Source organism: Blastomyces dermatitidis (genome assembly GCF_000003525.1).
Source record: "Blastomyces dermatitidis ER-3 genomic scaffold supercont1.2, whole genome shotgun sequence".
Classification (NCBI taxonomy): Eukaryota; Fungi; Ascomycota; class Eurotiomycetes; order Onygenales; family Ajellomycetaceae; genus Blastomyces; species Blastomyces dermatitidis.
The window spans coordinates 2,282,292-2,303,024 of record NW_025544775.1 but is presented as its reverse complement, the minus strand read 5'-3'; the positions used below and the strand labels follow the sequence as shown (position 1 = coordinate 2,303,024).

The following is a 20,733-nucleotide window of genomic DNA, read 5'->3' as shown; positions in this document are numbered from 1 at the left end:
AAGAAGTTATCACTCTTACTGCAAGATTAGCAGCAGTATCTGTTATTGAAGATGAATATATATAATGTTTCTTTACAGATTTTAAGAATGTCTTTTCAGAAAGAAAAGTAGTGAAGTTTTCTGATATCAAGATATGATATAAGATTTGTCTTGAAGATGATGCAATAACACTGTATAAATCTCTTTACAACTTGTTTATAAAGAAATTGAATGTTCTGTACAAATATCTTAAAGAAGTACAATCAAAGAACTGAATACATTTATTAAAGAGTTCAGTAGAGATGTCTATACTCTTTATACTTAAGAAGAATGATAGACTATGTCTATGTGTAGACTACAGAGATCTCAATAAGATAATAGTTAAGAATTGCTATTTATTACTGTTGATTAACAAGATGATTGATTGATTATCTGAAGCAAAGATGTTCTCAAAGATTGATATACAGAATGCCTATCATAGAATCAGAGTTAATGAAGATGATGTGTGATTCGGAAGAACGTACGACCGTCGGATAATAACGCGGCCACTTCCGAACTACTAGCGTCCGCGTACGAGTGTAAAGGGGCCATAGCGGCCGCTAATTAATTTAGCATACGAGATTCATTATATAAGAAGCCGGCGTACACCTGTAATTGTACACTGGCTTAAGCAATCTTTGAATCACATCTGATAGCATGTCTAAAAACTAGTGAGAAGTGCAGGCTTCTTCAGAGTGTGATAATTCTGTCTATGAAGTGATTTGTAGTTATCATGTCAGTGTGGTTCTAGAATGTCTTAAAAGATAGCATACAAAGAGCAGTGAGCAGAAGAGCATTCAATTAATACTGCTTCACTTGTTAGAGGAAAACTTCACACTCAGGCGAATGCCATGTATGAGACATGAACAGATGAGATGTGAGAAAGAGAATAAGAGCAGTGAACCAGATTCAAAGAAGTCTACTCTCTACTCAAAAGAAGAATAAAAAGAGAAGAGGTGGTCATCACTGAAGTCATATAATAATAACAGAAATCATATAATAATATAGCGATATAATGATATAGCAATAGAATAATATACTGATATAATGACACAGTGATATAATGATAGACATTATATAATCAATGAGAAACCTGAAATGAATACCTTCTCTAGTTAATATAAACAACACTCTTCTCTACTACCTGAACTGAAAGATATACAGAATCTCTCAGAGAGTTTACTTGAAGCAGTAAGAAAAGCAGCTGAAACTGCTGAACTGAAATTGAAGCTCTGTATGTGTACAAGGATTCTAAACAAGATCAAGGCCTTGTGTACACAGTGACAGACTGAGATGAAAGTCAAATAACAATTGACATTCACTGCAGATCAAGTATTCACTATGAAGAGCTTCACTGATGCAATTATCATTATTAATAAGAATAGAGAAAATCAGATCTTAGATCTGCAGTGAGAAATCAAATGTTTATATAAATAGATAACTACACTGAATCTGAAGATCTTATTACAATTATTCACAATCTCTTCAGAAGTATATACATTATCAGAGAGCACTGCACAGAAGAAGAATCTGAGTATGAAATATATTAAGTCAGAAGATCTGCTGAAGTTATCAAGCTTTAATAGTAACTGAAAAAATGATGCTGTAATCAGCTGACTAAGTCAGATGTAATTATATTATTAGATTAAATATAAACTCACAGACAGACAGTTAATGAAATTTCAACAAGTCTTAAGATCTGCTGTGTTTCTACATAGAAAAGTGAAGTCATTATAAATAACTGATGAAAAGATGAATCTCATAGACTCAGAGTAATATTCATTTTCATAAACATGAAATGAGTTTTTCAAATGAATCTTGTACAACTTTGAGAAAGTGAATATATGAGATAAGCATTATAAATACTTCACTGAGTGTAGATAAGTAAATAATCTTATATTATACTTCACACACTTCAGCTTATACTCTCTCACATTGAATGAAGAGCTTTCAACATCTTTCTATTTATAGATCTTCATTCATGATCTTACACTCAAGTTGAGAGTGAAATGAAAATGCTTAATCTCATAGTCAGACACAGTGAAGAAAGCATACAATATTCTCATCATATAAGAATAAGCAAGTCAATTGTGACAGAAAATACTGCAATCAAGTATATCTCAGCAGAGAATAAGTAATCAGACTTCTATAACACAAGTTATACATCTGAATATAATGAATCTAGATCTGAATGTTATTACTAAAGTATTAAATTCTCTGAAAAAGAGATTCTCTGAGTGAAAATCTTGATATTATAAGCATTGAGCTTGCTTCAACTGCAGATATCAAAATCATGATACAAAAGATTGCACTCAGCATACACAGTTAAGAGAAGTAAGAGAGTTAAAAAACTAGCAGAATCAGTGAGCTCAGAGACACTCACTGATATTCTATAAAAAGTTTTCAAAGTGAAAGAGATGTCTGTGTTAGATGATTCTCTCAATTCTGTGAATGTAAAGAAGAAGCAGACTTTCAAATGAGATGTGAGTGAGAATGATGAAGTGAACACTCATCTCAATGTCTTGAGACCTGAAATATTAATGTATAGAGAGCACTTGAGTAAGAATTGAGAGATGACTGCAAAAGTGTTAGTGAACATAGAAGCTTCTACATAATATATTAATAATCATATAATCTGAAGATTGAAAGAGGTTCACTGAGTGAAGAATTCTCAACATATAAGATTATCTGATAACTGATATTTAATATCATCTGCAAGAGTAAGAGTTTCCTTGCACTTTGAAGAATGATCTTGCTATATTTGAGTGTGAGAGCTGTAGAACATGAAATACAATCTTATTCTCAGACTTAATTGATTTCAAAGGTTCAATTCACAGATTCAATGACATACATGTCATATACAGTTGACTGATAGAAAGAAAATGATTCATACAATTCTATCAACTGATATGAGAAGGATATTTTACATCTCTGATATAGAAGAATTAAATCTGCTTATATATTAATAAGTAAAGAGAATGATTTGTAAGATCTCATCTGAAAGCTTTCTGTATATCATACAGAACTCAGAAGCAGAGAAAATCAAGATAAAAGATATATAGAAGAATAAGTGTATGAAGAAGCTTCTGAAGAAGTATGAAAAGATCTTCTGAACAGATCTTTCATCAGAATTACTGCTGAAATAAGAATTTGTATATGAGATTGACATGAAAGATGTAAAATCAGTCAATCAGAATGTATATTCTCTGTCACAAACACACTTTGAAGAATAGAAGTATCAGATCACAGACCTTCTAGAATGTAATCTTATACAACTCTTATCAAGCATGTGAGACTTTTCAGTTCTATTTATAAAAAAGATAGATGAAGAGTAACAGATGTGTATTAATTACTGAGCACTTAATAAGCTTACAATCAAGAATGAATATTCACTGTCATGAATTCAATAACAGTTAAATACAGTTGAAAACATCTAATATCTATTGAAGATCAATCTTCTCTCAGAATACTGACAGATCTGTGTAGATAAACTGTCAGTTCTGTGAATTATATTTAATATATAATAAAGAAAGTTTGAATTTCTGATAATATTATTCAGTCTGATAAATATATCTATTATCTTTCAAATAATGATAAATACAATTCTTCATAAACAGAATGAAATCTCATATCTTATATATCTCAATGACATTCTAGTCTTTTCAAACTCATATAATGAATATCTGAAGTATCTTGATAAAGTGCTTACAACTCTGACAGAGTATAAGCTCTATGTCAAATCAACAAAGTATGTGTTTGAAATAGAAGAGTTGAAGTTCATAGAATATATAGTAAGTGATGACTGTATACACTCTATTTCAGAGAAATTGAATGTCATAGTGAATTGACCGCGGCTGAGAAATGTACATTATGTATAACAGTTTCTTGAGTTGATCTCATATTACTGCAGATTTATCAAGGATTTTATATAAATATCTGCATCACTCTCAGATCTCTTAAGAGAAACAGATGCAAATCTGTGAAAGAAGAAGTTTCATTTAATTATCTGAAATACTGTGTGTGAAGAGGCTTTTCTCACACTGAGAGAATATGTAATAATATTCTCAGTGCTTATTCAATCAGATTATGATAAATCTTTCTACATTGAGACAGATGCATCTGAATGAGCTATCAGAGATACTCTTTTACAGATGAGTAAGAATGACAAGCTGCATCTGATAGCATATAATGACAGAAAACTATCAGATGCTGAGCTCAATTACTCAGTGTATGAAAAAGAATTGCTAGCAATCAAGCACACACTGATGTTATGAAATAGATATATTAACAATAGATATACAACAACAGTGATCACAGATTATGAAAGTCTCATCTATCTATAATTAATAATAAAATCTTTCAAATGCTTAGTACATTGAATCTCAGAGTTTCAAGTATATAATCTTTATATCAAATACTGAAAGAAATTGAACACTGTGATGTCTGATACAATCAGTCACAGACTCAATTTCATGAGTGAGAATTCTGTGAATCAGGTATAAGAGACATTCATATTAAACACACTGAGAGAATGCAAGGAATCAGAATGAGTGAACATCATAATCTCTTACTTAAAGAATGGCACAGTATCAGATAACAAGCATTTTATGAAAGTAGTAGAAGAGATGCTTTCAAACTTCAAGCTGAGAAAATTGAAAAATAATATTATGCTTTACTGTGATCTAGAATACATAGAAGCTCTCTATCTAGAATCTTTATTTTAATGTAACTTAATGACTCACATACACAAGAAATTCAGTCACTTAGAAAGTTCTGAACTTATAAATGTACTCAAATCAAGAGTATACTGATCAAGTATGACTGAGGACATTCAGATATATACTCACAAGTGTCTGAATTACCAGATTGTGAAAGAATCTAAGAAAGGGTTAGAATGTAAGAAAGTATAATATTAGATAAAGTGTACAATACAACTATTTAAATAATAAGAGATGAATCTCATAGACATATTACTACAGATATCAAATGAAAATTGATGAATAATCACTGCTATTGATTACACTACTGACTGATCAGTCATAAAAGCAGTTTCAGAGATAACAGACAAGATGATGATAAAGTTTCTATATAATGAGATCTATGTTAACTATGAAATGCCGCGCGAGATTCTAACTGATAACAGTGTGAATCTCATAGAAGAAGTGATGAGGCATTTCATGAGCTAGTTATAGACAAGACATTATAGAACAACATCATATCATTCACAGATGAATGAGAAGATAAAACACTTGAATGAAATCTTGAGTAACATGCTGATGAAATATCTAGTGAGTAAGTCTATAAGATTATAGAATGAATATCTCAGTCAGATGCTATTAATCACACAAATTCAGCAGTATGCAGTCTTCAAGTGTTCATCATTCTATCTGTTGTATGAATTGCATCTATGCATCCTGGAGAATACTTTGAAAAAGATGAGAAAGAAAACAGCAGTTATGAATGCAGTAGTAGCAGTTGCAGACACAGCAGTCACAGACACAGAATCAAGATTGAAAGAGATCAGTCACACACATGTAAAAGCTAACAAGTTACTTCTGAACTGAGCAATTCAATCAAAAAGAATACAAGACTCACTAGTTAAGAAATCAAGTCTCAAGATAAGAACATGAGTTCTTATATACAATGAGAGTTCTGAGAAGTTTCAATCTAGATGATTTAAGTCATATAAAATACTCAAATCACATTCTCTGAAAATATACATATTAAAAGAATCAGAGGGACAGATCTTACATAACTTAATTAATAATTTATAACTTATGAAAGTAAAGATACAAGATCTGAGCAGATTATGATTAGTCACAGTACTATCATCTGTGTTGAAAAAGAAGAGACTTATAATTGAAAAGTCTTACAAAGTAAGAGAAATCATAGACACTTACAAATCAGATGATCTCACTTATTTCAATCTTTTCATAATTATAAGAAAAGAATGAAAAGCAATGAAGAAATCAGGTGAATATCACACTTCAATAAGTAATGAGACTGTAGTCAGTTATATAATAACACATCACAGACAGCAGATGTAATGTAGTAAAGAGCAGTCTCAGAGTGACAGACTTACACATGAATCAGATCACAGAAGAAAAAGAAATTCAGAGTTGAATTCAACTGTTTACATCAGTTTAATCACAGAGATTATAGAGAATGAACTATCTGAAACATTTATAAATATATGAGACTAAGTCATCTTAACTTCTGAGAACACTCAGAGATCAGATGAGATTAGTTTTAATAAGTTATTTACTGTAGTAATCTAAGTGAGTGAAGAGAGACAGTATAATGCATAAGACAGAGTCATAAAAGATAAAAGCTGCTGAACCTAGTCACTGAACACTGTATTATATAGAGATCATGTAAGAGTAGTGACTAGCAGATAAAGAAAAAGTATAAGAAAAGAAAAGAAATAATGAATTGATTATCAACTGTAAGAATCAGCTGCAAAAGACAAATATTATCATACACATTTCATTTATTTTCATACATTATATATTTAATCTATTTTCAATATCACATCATCTGAAAAACATCAAAAATAAAGAAAATCTCAAAACTCAAGATCTGTAAGAAATTCAAGAGTTATAAGTCACTTTTATAATAATACTGTGTATATCTCTGATTTCTCTATCACTCTGTGTACAATATTAATGTCATTTATCACAAGATTAACTGAAATGCTAATATAGAAATGTGTATACATATACATAGAGAAATTGAAGAAGAGTATGAGACTCACAGAATCAGAAGCTAGAGCAGAGAGAGTGAAGATAAAAGAAGTAAAAGAAGAAGAAGATGCAGAATCAGATAAATAACAGCAGAAGTCACTTAGAGCTGAATGCTTATAACTTAATATACATATAATCTTCTCTGCAGAGAAGAGAGAGAAAGCAATAAGAGAAGCTTGAAAGTGAAAGAAAGTAGTCTCAGCAGCATTATCATCTGCAATTAAAATGATCTCTGATACTGAAGCAACTAAGAACTATTATTAGTATATGAAATTATAAAAAGTAGAGATAATAAGTATTAAATGAACACTCACTGATCTTAGAATTGTACATATAATTACAACACACATGAGACTTCTTAGAAAGAGAGAGAGAGATATAAGAGAATGTAGAAAGCAGAACATAGTATGTAAATAGCTCATTTTCATAACAATATCTCAGATAAGATGTATAAGTCTCACACTCACAGATGTAAAAGAGCATGACATCTATATTTTCATTTCTGAAAACACAGATATCTTTTACCTGCATCATGAAGTCAGATAACAGATATTAGAGAATAGACTGATACAGATCTATTATTCTGAAGAAATTCATTAGAGTGAATATCTCTGTGATATTAAACTTTACAGTTATGAAAAGCTTCTTGATATCTGTAAATATCATGACTTTGTATACAGTAAAACTCATAATGATTTCTTCTAAGAATAGAAAAATCAGTGTTAGAAAGAAAAAGATAAAAAAAAAAAAGACTTATAATTTCAACACTGTTAAGAGAGAGAGTGATTCTCTGATATAAATAAATAATTATCTAATTATAAATATTTAAAATAAATATAATAATCAGTATTCATGACTGAGCTTTAGATAGTTATGTTATACACAGTCTTCATACAATAAATTATTCTGAGAGTCAGTAAGAAGAGTGAGAGTGTACATACTAAGAGAGATGATTCATTAAGTCTATACAATATCTTCTTAAAACAGGAAGAGCTGGTAATGAAAGCAGAGACAGTAAAATCAGAAGCAGTGAGAGTAGAAGTCACAGAAACAGAGGTAGTGAGAGCAGAAGAATCAGACACAGAGACAAGTGTAGAAGATTGAGAAGAAGCAGCAGAAGAAGAAGTGACAGAAGAGATAAGAAGAGACACAGAAGACTCAGTTATACATAACACAGATAATTTCTTTATTATCATATTCTTCAAGTTCTTGATCAATAATTCAACATTGAGTTCACTATCATCAGTGAATACAGATCTGTCAATGTGTGAGAATTCTATATAAATAAAAACAACATATCAGCATCTATGTCTATGCAAAATCATATCAGAAAAACATGATCAGAAACCTACTGAGAAGGAAACAGTTGAGAATGTATGAGAAGATGAAGAAGATATATCATTCATAATAATACATTCTGATGATCATTAGAAGATAAACAAGTCCTGATCACATTTCACAATGTGTTACACTTACTGCTAATGAACTGCCTGGTATGAGTACTATGATGATACTTATTATAAGAACAGAGAGTCATTGCCAGGAACATATACAATGTGATAGATGAACAGATAGAAAGAGTTGAACAGAAGAAGAGACAGAAATCTTGAATGATGATAGTGTTTGATAATGATGATGATGAAGAAGATGATTAGAGAATGAGAAAAGTTAGTAAATGAGTAATGTAATATAATGAAAGTTTCTTTGTGAGAGTGTACACAGAATGCTAGCTGAATCAGAAATAGGTCATATAATTGTGAAACACTAGTGGTGAGCTAATTCACATGAAGCTAGGGCGTACAATATGGTCATGTGAGCATGACTGAATCTGGTGGGGGAGGATGTGGTTTGGAAGAATGTATGACTGTCAGATAATAACGCGGCTGCTTCTGAACTACTAGTGTACATGTACAAGTGTAAAGGGGCCATAGCGGCCGCTAATTAATTTAGCGTATGAGATTCATTATATAAGAAGCCGGCGTACGCCTGTAATCGTACGCTGGCTTAAGCAACCTTTGAATCACAGATGTTTGAAAAACAGCTTTTTATATTAAGTATGACAATTTTGAATATCTTGTTTTACCTTTTAATCTTTGTAACACTTCAGTCATCTTTCAGACCTATATAAATGAGATGCTGTGAGGCCTTGTTAATGTCTTCTGTATAGTATACTTGAATGACATTCTAATCTTCTCAAAAATGAAGAAAGAACATGATACTCATGTTCAAGAAGTATTGAGTCACTTAAGACAGTATCAACTTTATACAAACACTGAAAAATGCTTGTTCTACATGTAGAAGATTGATTTCTTAGATTATATTATTGAGATGAATGGCATTTCAATGAATAGAAGTTGAGTCTTCATCATTGAGAACTGACCAGTACTGCGGATGTACTGCAAGATGCAGATATTTCTAGAATTTGCAAATTTCTACAGATGATTCATCTATGCATATTCACAGATTACTATCTCTCTTACAGATCTGTTAAACAGAAGTGTGAAAGACAGGAAAATGAGCATAGAAGCTTCTATCAGAAACCGCTCCACCACGAACTCGCTCGATTTTTCGAATAAGAACCCGCCGATAGATCCATCGAAAAGCCCTCGATCATACGAGCATTTTGACCCCATTGCCGACCGCATACCCCGTGTGGTGGTGGAGTTATCCAGCCAAATGTGAACCAGACGTCGTTCGGAACTCCTGCGTGGGATTATCCCCCATTCTCCCCTACCACACCACAACCCCGGGCCAAATTGCCATACAAATTGTAAGGTGAAGAGACCTAGCCGTATGCACCAATCTTCTCGATTTTGGAAGATCCCCGATCTGTAGTTGTGGAGATATCTGAGAAGCGACCTCCGCGAAAACCCTGTCCATCTTTGATGTTCCAAAACACCAACGCCAAGTCTCACCCTCGTACCGCCCTTCCCAATCTGGCCCATCCCCGGCAGAAAAATACAAAACGATACCTCGACAATAATATCAAGCACATAATCAACAGACAACGAGTCAACAGCACACCAACAACTATAAAATCAGTATACCTCAAGGTCTGACTGAGCCTTTGATCCCTGCACAGTGAGATATATTAAATCTAGTTTTAATATCTCAATATTCAATAGATTCTGCAAGAGATTGAGAACAGCAATACTAGATTTCTATTGAATTTGAGAATTAACTCTATATTAATATAATCATTGACAAAGTCTTCTATTTTGAGATATAAATAACCAGTTCCTCTACATCTCACTTGCAATATTTATATTATCATATAGAAACAGACTTATATTCTCTATAATATCAAGACTCTGAAGAGGGAAAGTCTTGATAGAGAGTATATAATAGTGTATATCTTAGCAGTTTCTATCTCATTCTTCTGCAGCAGTCAATGCATAAAAAAAAAAAGATCTTAGAAATAGTTTTTTACTTCTCTTGAAAAAGTAAGGTGTTTTTCTCTGGGTTTTATACAATATTCTTACAAAGAATTAAAAACAGAGCTGTTTTCTGTTATAATTTCATATTCTTTTAAGTAAGAATTACTTTTTCAGTGGCTGAAGAGCTTTCATTAATACTTAATTCTTTTTTACACTCTTTATTAACTGATTTGAGTTGCACACTTGTTGTGTGAGAAGAATTGAATAATTTAGAATAAAATTGAATAGTTTTAATCAATTTCTCTGCAAAAAATTGATTTATTTTTTGTCAGTTTTTCTCTCAAAAACAGTCATATTATCTGATTTATTATCAATTGATATCATACTTTTCCTCACTGTATCCCAAGAAAGAGATTGTAAAGATTTTATTGATTTATCTCAAAAATCAATTTTAGTTTATTAGATTCTCTTCAAAAATCTAATCTAGTTACTGAACTAGTGTGAAAAAAATCAGGTGTTTTATACACAAAAGTATTTTATTCTACTTTTGAAACAGTCTGACTAACTTTTCAATTGAAAACAGACTTAGAAATATCTCAATTGAAACAGTCTGACCAACTTTTCATTGAGTGAAAACAATGAGTTCAAAAATACACTCAGTTGATATGGAAAAAGATGCTTTCTCAAATGCTATTTCTGAGATTGAAATTCTGAAGAGAAGAAAGAAAGAAGAAATAGAGAAACAACAAGTTCTTGAAATACAGAAACTTGAAAAAGCAAGCAAGATTCTTGAAAAGCAGTGTCTGAGTGAGATGAATGAAGAAGTTCTATTAATTCTTCATACTCAGACTAGACAACTACAGGAGATGATCAAGTTCAAACTTGAAATCTCAAACACAGTTCAAAAAACATTGAAAATTTCTAGTACAATCACTGACTCTTCATCTTGCTCTTCTTCATTCTCTTTTCCTACTTCTTCTTCTTCTTTGAATCAGAAGAAAACATATGCTCATGTAGCTGAATCTGCTGTCTCTAAATCTGCTATCTCAAAACCTGCTCAAAATCCTGAGAAAACTGAGAAGAATACTGCTCATGCCCCTATTCATAGAAAAGTGAAAAAGAAAATGCAAAAAGAGAAAAACTTTCAAATCTTCAGAAATAGAAGACTTATTCTCAAAGTCTCAAACCAGGACATTCTGCAAATAAACAAGCTAAACTCAAATCTTATTTTCAGAATTAGAAATGAAATTAATCAGCAGTTCTTTTCTCAGTTGATAACTGATATTAAAGTTCAAAAACCAGTTATAGCTTCAATTGAGTCATTATTCTTTGAAAACTTCATCATTCTGACTACAATGCCTGAATTCAGTGCTGAATTCCTTATTCAGAATGAGAATCTCTGAAAGTCAGCAGTAGAATCTTTGTTAAACACAACAATTCTATCTGAAAGAGATGAAAAGTGAGATAAATTCATTCTTCATGATATTCCAGTTGAAATTTTTGACTGTGAAGAAGAAATGCTACTTCTCAAAAATGAATTGAAAGAATATAACTCTATTCAACTGAGAAAGAAGCCTGTATGACTAAATTCAATTGAGTTCAGATAAAGCAGGAGAAATGCCTCTGTTTTAGTATATATAAAAATACTCAAACAGTCAAAGATCTCTGAAGTAAGAGTAGCAGATTTGAAAATGAGAGTTCATAAATACAAAGACTCAAGAATGAATCTCAAAGCTCAAACACAGTGTTCAAACTGTCAAAGATATGAACACTTTGCAATCTCATGTTTTAGAGACTCAAAATGTGCATTCTGTGCCAGAGATCACAAAACTGGTGAGCATAAATGTGAAACATGCTTAAAAAGAGATGAAATTTGTCAATATACTCTGCTTAAGTGCTCTAATTACAAAGAAAAACATGCATCTAGCTCAAAAGAATGTATGTTTGCTTCTAGAACTCAAAAGAACTGGAGAAAAGATGAAGCTCAAAGTCAATCTAGAACTGAAGAGAAGAGTCAAGTCAGTAGACTTACAACTACAAGCTCAAAAAGAAGGAACTCTTAACTATCTAAATCTTCAAACTCTAATTCTCCAGCTAAATGTAAACAGAATTTGAATTCTCAAACTTCTGTTAAGATTAGAGAATTGAGAAATGACTCTGATGATAAACTAGATATAATGCAAGCAGTTGAGATTCCTACTTTTAAGAATAGTTATAATCTACTATCTGATGATAGTGATTAGATTCTACTCTTCTCTCTTTTAGTATGAATATACAACAAAAACAACAAAAAAAGTTTAAAAACTCTTCAAAAATTACATTTATACAAAATAATGTGAATAGAAACTTAAATTGCATTTATTCTTGTCTTCAAATTGCATTTGAATAAAAAGTTGATTTTATACTACTTCAGGAGCTGAATTTTGATGCTGAGCAAAAATATGTTATTTCTCATTCAAGCTACTACTGCTTTTTACCTTGAAAGTCTGAGATAAAGTCAAGAGTAGTAATCTATGAAAGAAAGAGATCAAGATATCAATTTAATCTAAGATTTAATATCATGTCTGACTCTGATATTCTGGTGAGTGATATTATAGATAAAGAAAATGAGTTTAATACTATACAGCTCATAAATATCTATAATGAAAAGTCATTGAAGGAAAATAACAATATCTGAACAATTGATAGAGAATTTCTGAACATAACTTCATTAAGAAACTCTATAATTGCAGGAGATTTCAATGCACATCATCTCTGATGAAATTCAGAATGCAAGAGAGCAGTGAGAGCTGATAATCTAGTTGAATGAATCTTTGAGCATTCAATAGATTTGGTTAATAAGTCTGATCAATAAACATTCTTTAGAAAAGACATGAAACAGAAATCTATTATAGATCTAATCTTCATGTCACAAAATCTAATGAAAAGAAGACTTGTAAACTGGTTTATTAATTTAAATGAGACATCAGAATCAGATCATGAGATTATTCAATTTGAGATTGAACTGAGTGAAAAACAAATAAGTGAAAATCCTCTTCTCTCTAATCAGTTTAACTTTGAAAAAGCTGATTGAAAAGCAGTTGAACAAAGCATAAAACTGTTAAAATCTGAAAGACAGAATGAGCTATATTGAAATTCTGGTCAAGATATCTCAAATGAAATGCTTGAGAATAGAGTGAAGCTTATTACATCTATTATTCTAACAAGTATTAGAGATAATATTTCAAAGAGAAAATCTTCTGAGTATTCAAAACCTTAATGAAATGAGAATATCTCATTTAAAAGAAAAGAATTAGCTACTGCTAGAAGAGATTGAAAGAATAATGTAATATCTGATGAAGAGTTCAAAGCTGTCAGAAATAAATATTTTTCAGATATTAAAAAAGCTAAAACAGACTGCTGAAATAAATTTCTTAAAGAAGCACAAGAAAAGGAAGTTTTTAAAGCTTTTAACTATACTAAAACAAGAAGTGTAGTAAAACTTTCAACCTTAAAATATGAGTTTCAGAATGAATCATATACAGCAAACTCTTTTGAGAAAAAATGTCAAGCTTTTATGAGAACTCTCTTTCAATACTCATCAGATTCAGATTCAGAGAAAGAGAATATATCACTTCTTAACTATATTGATGAAAATGACTGGGAATGACCTGATCTTACTCAAGATGAATTAGAGTCAGCTATTTTCTCAAGTTCAGTTAAGACTGCTGCAGGACCTGATTCAATTAATTACTTAATTATTCAAAATATATACTTCTACTTAAAGAATGAATATTTTGAGCTCTTTTTCAATCTCTTGAAAAATGAATATCATTCTGAATGCTGAAGAGAAGTCACTGAAGTGATTCTTACAAAGCCTAATAGAAAAACTTCAATTTCTAAGTCATATAGAGTAATATCTCTATTGAACTGTCTAGAAAAGGTTTTAGAAAAGATAATAGCTACTTAACTATCTTTTATAAGCTCTGTCAGTAATTCTCTTTTATTCAGTGAATAAATGAGAGATAGAAAATAGTGTTCTGCAATTGACACTGTTCTCTCAGTTGTTCATAATATTCAAATAGCGAAGTATGAAGGTCTGGTCTCAACTGTAGTTTTTATTGATATAAAAGAAGTATTTGATCATGTTTCAAAGTCAAAGCTAATTCAGACATTGAAGATGTTAAAACTACCACTTTCTCTAATAAAATGAGTTAACTGTTTTATATTTAAAAGAATTATACAACTTTTCTTTGATGAAATGAAATAAGATAAGACTGAGATAAAAATAGAAGTATCATAAGAATCTTTAATCTCACTCATTTTATTTGCAATATACACTGCATATCTATTCAAGAATAGAAATATGAGAATAGTGAGATCTCTGAGTTATATGAATGATATTGATCTAGTCTACAGCTCAAAAACTATCAAAGAGAATTTGAAAGTGATTGAAGAAGCTGCAAAGAAAATCTTTGTTAGAGCAGATATCAATCAAATTTAATTTGATATGAATAAAACTGAGTTAATTCATTTCTTTCCTAGATTCAATGAGAAAGAACTGTCTCTATCTCTTTTAAATAGAGAGATTAAACCCAGTGTAAATATCAAATAATTAGAAGTATGATTAAACTTCAAGTTGAACTTTAAATATCACATTCAACAAAGAACTGTGAAGCCAGAAAGACTATTGAACAACATAATCAGACTATTAAATACAGAGAGAGGTCTATTCTTCCAGGCTATGAAACAGTTATATATAGCCTGTATTACTTCAGTAGCTGATTATGAAGTTTAAGTTTGATGAAATAATCAAGAGAATTTCACTGAACTCTTTCAAAGTCTGCAAAAGAGAGTCTTGAGAAGAATTCTGAAAGCATTCAAATCATCTTCTATTAAAGCAATGAAAATTGAAGCTTCAATTCCTTCTTCTGCTATTAGATTTGAAAAGACCTGTATGAACTATGCTCTGAGAGTTATAAAGATGAGCTTAAATCATATAATCAGAGAAAGAGTCTCATCTTCATTTTCATCAATTAACTCTGAAAATGAACTGGATTAGAATAGATTTCTTGATTGAAATGAAAATGATTCTTCAAAGAAAATGCCTTCTCAACTTTACAGACTATACTCACTGATTAAAAATCAATTTTCTTCTTTAAATGTTGAAAAAGTGAATCATGAGAAGTAATCTCTTTGAAGAGAAAAGCTTGAATCTCTTATAGACTTACAAATAAGTGAACTATTAAAAGAGAAAGAATATGAACAGCATTTAAAGAGAATTTCTATAATCAATATAAAAGACTCTATTCTGATTTATTCAGATGACTCAAAGAATGAGAATCTGAATAGATTAGATGCAGGCATTGCTTATACTGAAGATAATATCAATTTTATCTCAGATTTCTGAAATCTAGGCTGTGAATCTGAAGTCTTTGATGCTGAACTATTTGCAATAGTGAAAGTTTTCAAACTCATAGAAATAAAATCTCATAAAAGAGAAAATAGTTTGAAAGAGACATGAATATTCTCTGATAGTCAAGCTGCTTTAAAAAGACTTAGAAATAGTCAGATTCATAATGATCAAATGAATCTTGAACTGATCTTAAACTCTGTTTTGAAAATTCAAAAGAGAAGAACATCAAAGCTGATAATTCATTTACACTGAGTTCCTGCTCATATGAATATTCATGGCAATGAATTGACTGATTCAGCTGCAAAAAAGAGTGCAGAATTAAGCAGATCTATTCAAAAAGTTGTGTCCTGGTCTTTTATAAAGAGAAAAATAAAAGAATCTTGTTTAGACAAGTGAAATGAAAGCTGGCAGAAACAAAAGAAAAGTATACATTATTCAAGATTTGAAACAAAACTCAAGTGAAAATCTTGTTCAATTAAATGTAAAAAGAAAATATTCTCATCTATAATACAGCTGAAACTAGGACATGGCTATTTCAAATCTTATATACAAAGATTTGATGATAGATTTGACTCAATAGAATGCTCATTCTGCAATGCAAATGAGAATTCTGAGCATATTATAATACACTGTGTGTTATACAATAGTCTCAGAGTCAGATTAAAAGAGAAGTATGATCTAAATCAATTAAATATGAGATTCTTATTCTCAACTGAGACAGGAATTAAATATTTAATAGACTTTCTATCAGAAACTCAAGCAGCTATAAGAAAATGACTAAATTCAAAATTATCTGAATATGAAGAGAAGGAAATCAATCAGATATAGTCTGTTAAAACAGCTATATACTATCTTTTAATAATTTGTTTTGTTACAGTCTTTCTTTACTTTATCTTTTTCTTTCAATTTCTTTCTGTCTATCTATTTAATGTGTCTATCTTTAAGACTGTGTTCTCTTTTCCTTTGTCATGATATTGTCAAATGATTTCAAAGTATCAGAAGATGTTAAAACACTGCAATTTGTAAACAGTTTTTGTATTCTGAGCTGGAATTTTCTGATTTTGCATATCTGAAATTGATGAATGTATAATAGTTAACTTTACAGATATAGGAAAAACCCTGAGAACTAAAAGTTCTCAGGTAGATGTCATAGTCTCTGACTGCATACATCTATAATTGAAGAATAATAATAATAATAACAGGAAAATGAGACTGTTTATTCTCACTCAAGACACTGTGCAGGTGTTTACAGAATTGAAACAAGCTTTCACAGATATTATAATACTGAATCACTTTAACTCTGACTTACTCAGTCAGTGTGAGACTGATGTATCTGAGAATGAGATCTGTGAAATCTTTTCACAGTTAACACTGAAGATGTTTCAATATTGAAAGAATCAGAAAATAATCATCTCTGAGAAAACAGATAATGAATTATCTGTGAGAGAAGACTTTTTCACAGAGTCTATAAGATATTATAAATGAAGATCAGTGATCTTCTTCTTCAAGAAGTTATTACTTATATAGAGAAGGTATGATACTTATAATCAGAAGATATTAGTAATTATTGAATTCTTTAAGATCTGATAATATTATCTTCAGAGTAGTAAGTACTCAGTGTAAGTTCTCACTGATCATGTAAATCTATGTTATTTCTTAACAACAAAGAGCTTGACAGAATGTTAAGCCAGATGAATAAAGCTGCTTTTGAAGTATAATTTCTATATCTGATATTATTCAGATTGACTTAACTCTGCTGACATACTGTCTAGATAACCTGATTATAATATTATTAATGCAGAGAAGAATTCTATAAAAGAATCTCTGTCATCACTGCAGAAGAAGCTGACTGCAGAGAATTGAAGTTCTCTGAAGCTCAAAAACAGCACTGAAAAGACAGCTGTATAACTCAGTATAGAAGATGAAAGAAAACTCAGATCTCTGCAGAGAACTAACACTGAAGATTATAAGCTTCTTATATTATATCTTACAATCATTGAATTGATAAAGAATAAAACAGTCTACAATCTTTCAATCTGACTACTTTTAGAATTTATTAATAAGTTATAGAAGAGAGATGTCTCTACTGCAGCTTGAATTCAGAAGTTGAAGAAGAAAGAATCTGATTTGAACTTGAAAGAGACAGACTCTGAGCAGAGCAGTGCTGCTAAGAAATTAAGTTGCTAATAACTAGAAGAATGTGAACTTCTACTGCTGAATAATTCAGTCTTCATTTCTTATAGTAGAGCAGTGTATCAGAAGTTATTGAGAATTCATTATAATGATTCTTATACAGAACACTTTGAGTTAGAGAAGACTGAGAAGCTTCTAAAATATAAATATACTTAAGACAAGCTTCAGACAGATATTAAAAAGTATATTGAGACTTATAATATCTATCAAAGAATAAAGATTCTGCAGTATAAGTAATACAGTGAGTTGATATTACTATCTATTTTAAAAAGCTTATGATAGAATCTATTAATAAATTTCATAGTTGATCTACTGAAGTTAATAAGAGTCAAAGAATATGACTCAATTTTAATCATTATTAACTACTTTAAAAAGATAATCAGATATATCTCTACTTATAAAAATATTAAAGTCTCTGAATTGACTAACCTGTTTTTAGATATCATTATTTATAATCACAGTGCTCTGAAATTATTAATAATAGATTAAGAATTTCTCTTCATCAGTAAATACTGATCAGCTTTTTACTATCATTTTATAATAAAATATCTTCTCAGTACTACATTTCATCTGCAGACTGATGATCAGACTGAATATTAGAATCAGACACTAGAACAGTATCTTTGAGTGTTCTATTTATATTATTAGAATAATTAACTCAAACATCTTCTAACTGCTGAATTCACATATAATAATATAAAGAATGTAATCTTAAAGATATCTTCTTTCTATACTTGTTATAAATATAATTCTTTATTACTCAGTGACATTATAGATAATATTTCAAAGAGAGAAATAGATAGTCAGAATATCAGATAGATACAGAGAATAAAGTATCTCTCAGTGTCAGAAGTAAAAGTGAGATTGAAACTTTTAAACAAAATTCATAAGAAGACAGTGAAAAGCATTCATTATACTTAGAAGTAATAAATAAAATACTATAATTAAAAACATCTTCTAATGAAGTTGTTGATAGAGAATTAAATGCTACTTTTAGCAAAGAATATCAAGATAATAAGACTGTATAAGAAGCTTAGTGAGTGATAACTAGAATCTTTTCTGATAATAAGAGTAATAAGTAAGCAGATATATAAGTTGAAATTACTCACAGAATTGAAATCAATTCATTCTATTTTTCACATTTTCTATTTAAAGCTCTATAAGTAATGCTTCAGAGTGAAGCTGTCTTAATTAAATAATATCAAGATTGAGAGTGATACTGAATATCTTATAAAGAAAATATTAAATAAGTGAATATATTATAACAAGCTTTAATATCTTATGAAATAAGAAGAATATTTATTATCAGAGAATTTGTAAGAACTGCTTGAGCATTTAAAAAATGCTGAGAAAGAGATTGTAAGCTATAAGACAGTTAGTAGAGACTGCTCTGTTACACATCAGAGATATTGAGTAAGAAATACTATTTAAGACTTCTTATTTTTCTCAAAGAATTTTTTAGAGATAATCTTACAGTGATGAGCTGATATCTTATGAGCTTTATAGCACTCTTCTTCTATTTTCTCTTAAAGGGTTTTTTAGAAGTTTAATAAGACTATACAAATGTAAAATTTCTGAAGCAGTTAATAAGAAAAGAAAGAAATATTTGAAATTAATAAAGATTAATATTATTAATCTGTGAGTCACTGCTATTCTAATAGAGCTGCAGTCTGCTGAAAAAGTAAAAAGAGAAATCAGAGTCTACTCATCAATAAGTATACTCTTATTAAACTTATTCTTCACTATTGAAGTCTTCAGTACTGATATCTTTATCTGCTGAGAAGTTAGCACTGTAACACTGCAGAGAAGTATACTGCAGAAGAGTATAAGAGATACTGAAAGTATTAACTTATTAACTTATAAAGTATCTCAGTTATCTGCTTCAACTGAAGTGAGATTCTCTTCAATCAGTGATTAATCTCTATAATACTTTCAACAGCAGTACTAACTAATCTCTTCTTAAGATCAGTCATTCTGAGATGTTTTTTCATCTCAGAGATTCACACTTTCATCTTCTTTTATAGATGAGTAAGAAGAATCTTCTCAGTCTTGATAAAATCTATTAATACTTGAAGCTCTGAGACTCTCACTCTGTACTACTTGAGTATCTAAGCTTCTTATCAGAGCTGATATAACATCTTCTTGTAGAGTAGATAATACTTACAGAGAGATAGAAGTTATTATTATAGATATAATGAAAATAATAAGAGTGAGAGAAGAAGTAAGTGTATAAAATTCTCTTCTTCTTCAGCTGCTTAGCATAGCATAGATAAATAGTGATATCAGTCAGAGACTGCACTGAAGCCTTCTCACAGAGAGAAGATAAAGAAACTGTGAGATTCTGTGAACTTAACTCAGCAGCATCTTAAGCAAGACTCAGATATATTATAGAAGAGAAACTACAGATTGAACTTCTCAGAGTCACTGTTCTCAGAATCAAGCTCTCTTCAGAGTCCTCTCTGAATGACTACACAGGGTCATATATCACTGTGTTGATTGAAGAGGGGGGCGGCGTCGCAATGGCGGCAGAGGGGGCAGGGAATGGACTGGACACAGACACACCAGCCGGCAGAAGGGATGATATCTCATTACAAGACACAGCAACTACCACCACAGCTGCAAGAGAAGTAGAAGAAGATGTGACAATAAGAGCAGTGCTCTCACAGCTCATTGATATCACTGCCTTCAACCTGGCTTTCTTAACAGTCACAGAGGCCGCAGCTGCATCATGAAGATGTTTGTTACTCACTAGAAAATGTCAGAATAAGTCTCTTATTGTCTCTCAAGAATGATGCTCTCATGCACTCAGTATTACAGATGAGAAGAGAGAAGAAAAATGTGTCATAAGAAGAGAGAATCTTTTCAAAAAAATCCTATCACTACTGTTAACTTTGTCCCTAAAATACATCACTTTTGCAGAGAATTTTATATATAGAATGAAATATATTGAGAGATCTGTAAGTCACTTATTAACTATATTTTCCACATTTCAAATTGATATATAAGA

General features: G+C 30.5%; 2 protein-coding genes across 2 annotated transcripts; one reads left to right on the top strand and one right to left on the bottom strand.

The window, feature by feature from the left end:
* Positions 1–9,208: 9,208 nt before the first annotated feature.
* BDCG_16385 (uncharacterized protein) lies at positions 9,209–9,727 on the bottom strand (the record flags this gene model as incomplete). The annotated part of the gene is made up of 1 exon (XM_045425626.1): positions 9,209–9,727. Exon 1 carries the CDS (start codon positions 9,704–9,706, stop codon positions 9,209–9,211), a length of 498 nt encoding a protein of 165 aa, XP_045279657.1. The 5' UTR covers positions 9,707–9,727.
* A 10,518-nt stretch (positions 9,728–20,245) lies between these two features.
* Positions 20,246–20,458, top strand: BDCG_01597 (uncharacterized protein; the record flags this gene model as incomplete). Its single annotated transcript, XM_045417118.1, has 1 exon — positions 20,246–20,458. One exon carries the CDS (start codon positions 20,246–20,248, stop codon positions 20,456–20,458), a length of 213 nt encoding a protein of 70 aa, XP_045274022.1.
* Positions 20,459–20,733: the final 275 nt, after the last annotated feature.